Source organism: Plasmodium cynomolgi (genome assembly GCF_000321355.1).
Source record: "Plasmodium cynomolgi strain B DNA, scaffold: 0242, whole genome shotgun sequence".
Classification (NCBI taxonomy): Eukaryota; Apicomplexa; class Aconoidasida; order Haemosporida; family Plasmodiidae; genus Plasmodium; species Plasmodium cynomolgi.
In genome coordinates this window covers 431-2,909 of record NW_004192803.1, presented here as the reverse complement: position 1 = coordinate 2,909, position 2,479 = coordinate 431, and the positions used below count along the sequence as shown (strand labels likewise).

At 43.3% G+C, this 2,479-nt stretch overlaps 1 protein-coding gene across 1 annotated transcript; it reads right to left on the bottom strand.

Moving 5' to 3' along the window:
* Positions 1–762: 762 nt before the first annotated feature.
* Positions 763–2,263, bottom strand: PCYB_003170 (hypothetical protein; the record flags this gene model as incomplete). Its single annotated transcript, XM_004227738.1, has 4 exons — positions 763–916; positions 1,160–1,635; positions 1,855–1,967; positions 2,182–2,263. 4 exons carry the CDS (start codon positions 2,261–2,263, stop codon positions 763–765), a joined length of 825 nt encoding a protein of 274 aa, XP_004227786.1.
* Between the last annotated feature and the right edge of the window lie 216 nt (positions 2,264–2,479).

The following is a 2,479-nucleotide window of genomic DNA, read 5'->3' as shown; positions in this document are numbered from 1 at the left end:
CACCTCCTCCTTCACCTCTTCCGTCACCTCCTCAGTCACCTCCGCCACTTCTCCTTTCACCTCCTCAGTCATCTGCTCCTTCTCCTCCTCCTTCGCCTCCTCCTTCACCTCTTCCGTCACCTCTTCCGTCACCTCCTCAGTCATCTGCTCCTTCACCCCCTCCTGCGCGCTGCGACTCAGCTTCTCCGTGACCTGCTTCTCAAGCTTCAAAAGGATGTCATTTTCAAACTCAGGGATGAATTATTTTTTTTCTTCCTTTTTGTTTTCTGCGACTCGGTGTTCTTGTTTCCTTGGATGAAACTCTTCGATTGGAGTGGAACCGAGAGATGGTCCTCCTCACTCCGCGTGTCTTCTTTCGTCTGTTCCGGCAATGCTTTGTGGTAAACGTCTTCATGGGAAAACTCGTGTCCATTTCCATCATCTAGTAACTGTTCTATAAAATGCTTCTCTTCAACCTGGTCGTTATTTCCCCAAGTAGTTTCTCCTTCTTCTCCCTTCTCGAGATGCACATAAGTCTCACGTTCATTGGTGCGTTCTCCTTTCTCCGTGACATGCCTTCTAACCAAAGTAGCTTTGCCCTTCGCTTCATTTCTGTTACTTTTCAATATTTTAATATTTAACGCCCTCTTCAAAATGTTGCATTTATCAAGGTTATTTTTTCTTCATTTAGCAGGTTTCTTTTTCTTCCTCCAAATTGGAGATTTGTTTTTTAGTTTTACTAAGGTATGGTTTAAATTGCTGATGTAGCTATTTTTTCTTTCTTTAAATCGTCCCTCTTTGTGTTGAGGATGAATATACGTCGCTCAAGATTTTCCTTGGATGCGTCATTTTCAATACCCACCAGGTCATCGTCTTCCTTTTTTTGTCTATGTTAAGTTCGTTCATTTTTTTTATTTCATCCAGCTGGGCGTCGATTCTGCCAGCAGGGAGGGAAGAAAGAAAGGGGAAAGGAAAAAGAAGAAAGGAGAAAGGGGAAAGGGGAAAGAAAAAAATATCAAATGGAAATGACTAATTCTGCATACGATAAGGATAGGGTTCTTATTTTTGGAGTGCCCCTGCGAATGGCAGCTTCATAAAAAGTGGAGGAGCTAAAAAGTGGAGGCGATTCCGCCTTCCTCACTCGCGCCGCCGCCGCAACCCATTTGGCAAAATGACCTACTTGAAAATATTTTCCTCGTAGAGACGGTTTCCATTCTGTAGCTGGATGAGCCGAGAGCACAGCGTCGACTGCTGATTGAGCAAATTTTTGTATTCCTTCTCCAAGGAAATCTTGTTCGGTTTCCTTTTATTTGAATCCAACAGTTTTTCATTTTTTCGTATGCTGTCTTTTAAAAATTTTATTTCCTTCTTCCTATTTTCAATATCTAGACAAACTTGCTTGTACTTTTGCTCCAATGTAGAAATGAACAATGGGTCTGTTGACTTTTTCAATTTTTTTTTTAAAATGATGTTGTCCTTTTTAGCTGTTTCGATATGTTTATTTAGGTAGTGAATATTTTTCTCTATCGAGTTGTATGTTTTTTTCAGTTCTGGCTTGTTCTGGTTGCTCACGTTGACTTTGTAACTTTCGCAGAGTGACACGAATTCGTTTACTTTGCTGTTGTGTTCGAGAAGGTACTCCTCGTTGAGGTTTTTCTGCCGTGAGGGGGTGGAGGGGGGATTACGCCAATGCGGGGAGGAGAGGCATCTACACCTGTTCACCGCTCTTGCCTGCGCGTGCGCACAAAGTGGTAGCTACGAAAGGGGTGCACGCAGGGAGCCACTACAGCATGCATACAGGGAGACACTGCGACATGCACACAAGGAGCCGCTACAGCATGCGCACAAAGCCCCGCCACAGCATAAACGCATTACATTCCTCAGGAGCTGGTCGCTATCCTCCAGTAACTTGTACACATTTTTCAGCTCGATCGGACAGTACACCTTGTTCTTTATTATCTCATCCCGATTTTTTGTTATTTGGAGGGCTGAGAAATGGGGAGAGGAGGAGGTGGAATCGCCACGCAATACGCGCTTTTGCTTTTTTGCCAAACGGGTCATACACAAGTGTTCATTCTTCCCAAAGGATCAAACGAAAATGCCCATTCTGCCTCACAGGTCTGTTTTTTTTTTTCTTTCACATTTTATAAAATACACACAAGTGGCAAAAAAAAAAAAGACGCACACGCCTCATCACCGTACTTGTAGAGGACATCTCCTTCTCGTAAGAAAAACTGTTTTTCGAGGAGTACCTCAAAGACGCCTTTGTTTCAGACATATTCATTTTTTACATCCTATTTTAGGGTTTAAAAAANAGTTTCGTTTTTTGTTCTTGTGCAGTGGTGGCCACGGTTGGGAGTTGAACAGGCCGTTCTCTGCGATCAAAAGGGAGGCACATGGGAATGAAGGCCTACGCGCATACAAGCACGTACGTAGAAGCAGTCGTATAAGCACGTACATACACAAACATGCAAATATAAGACCATGCAAATACACGTCC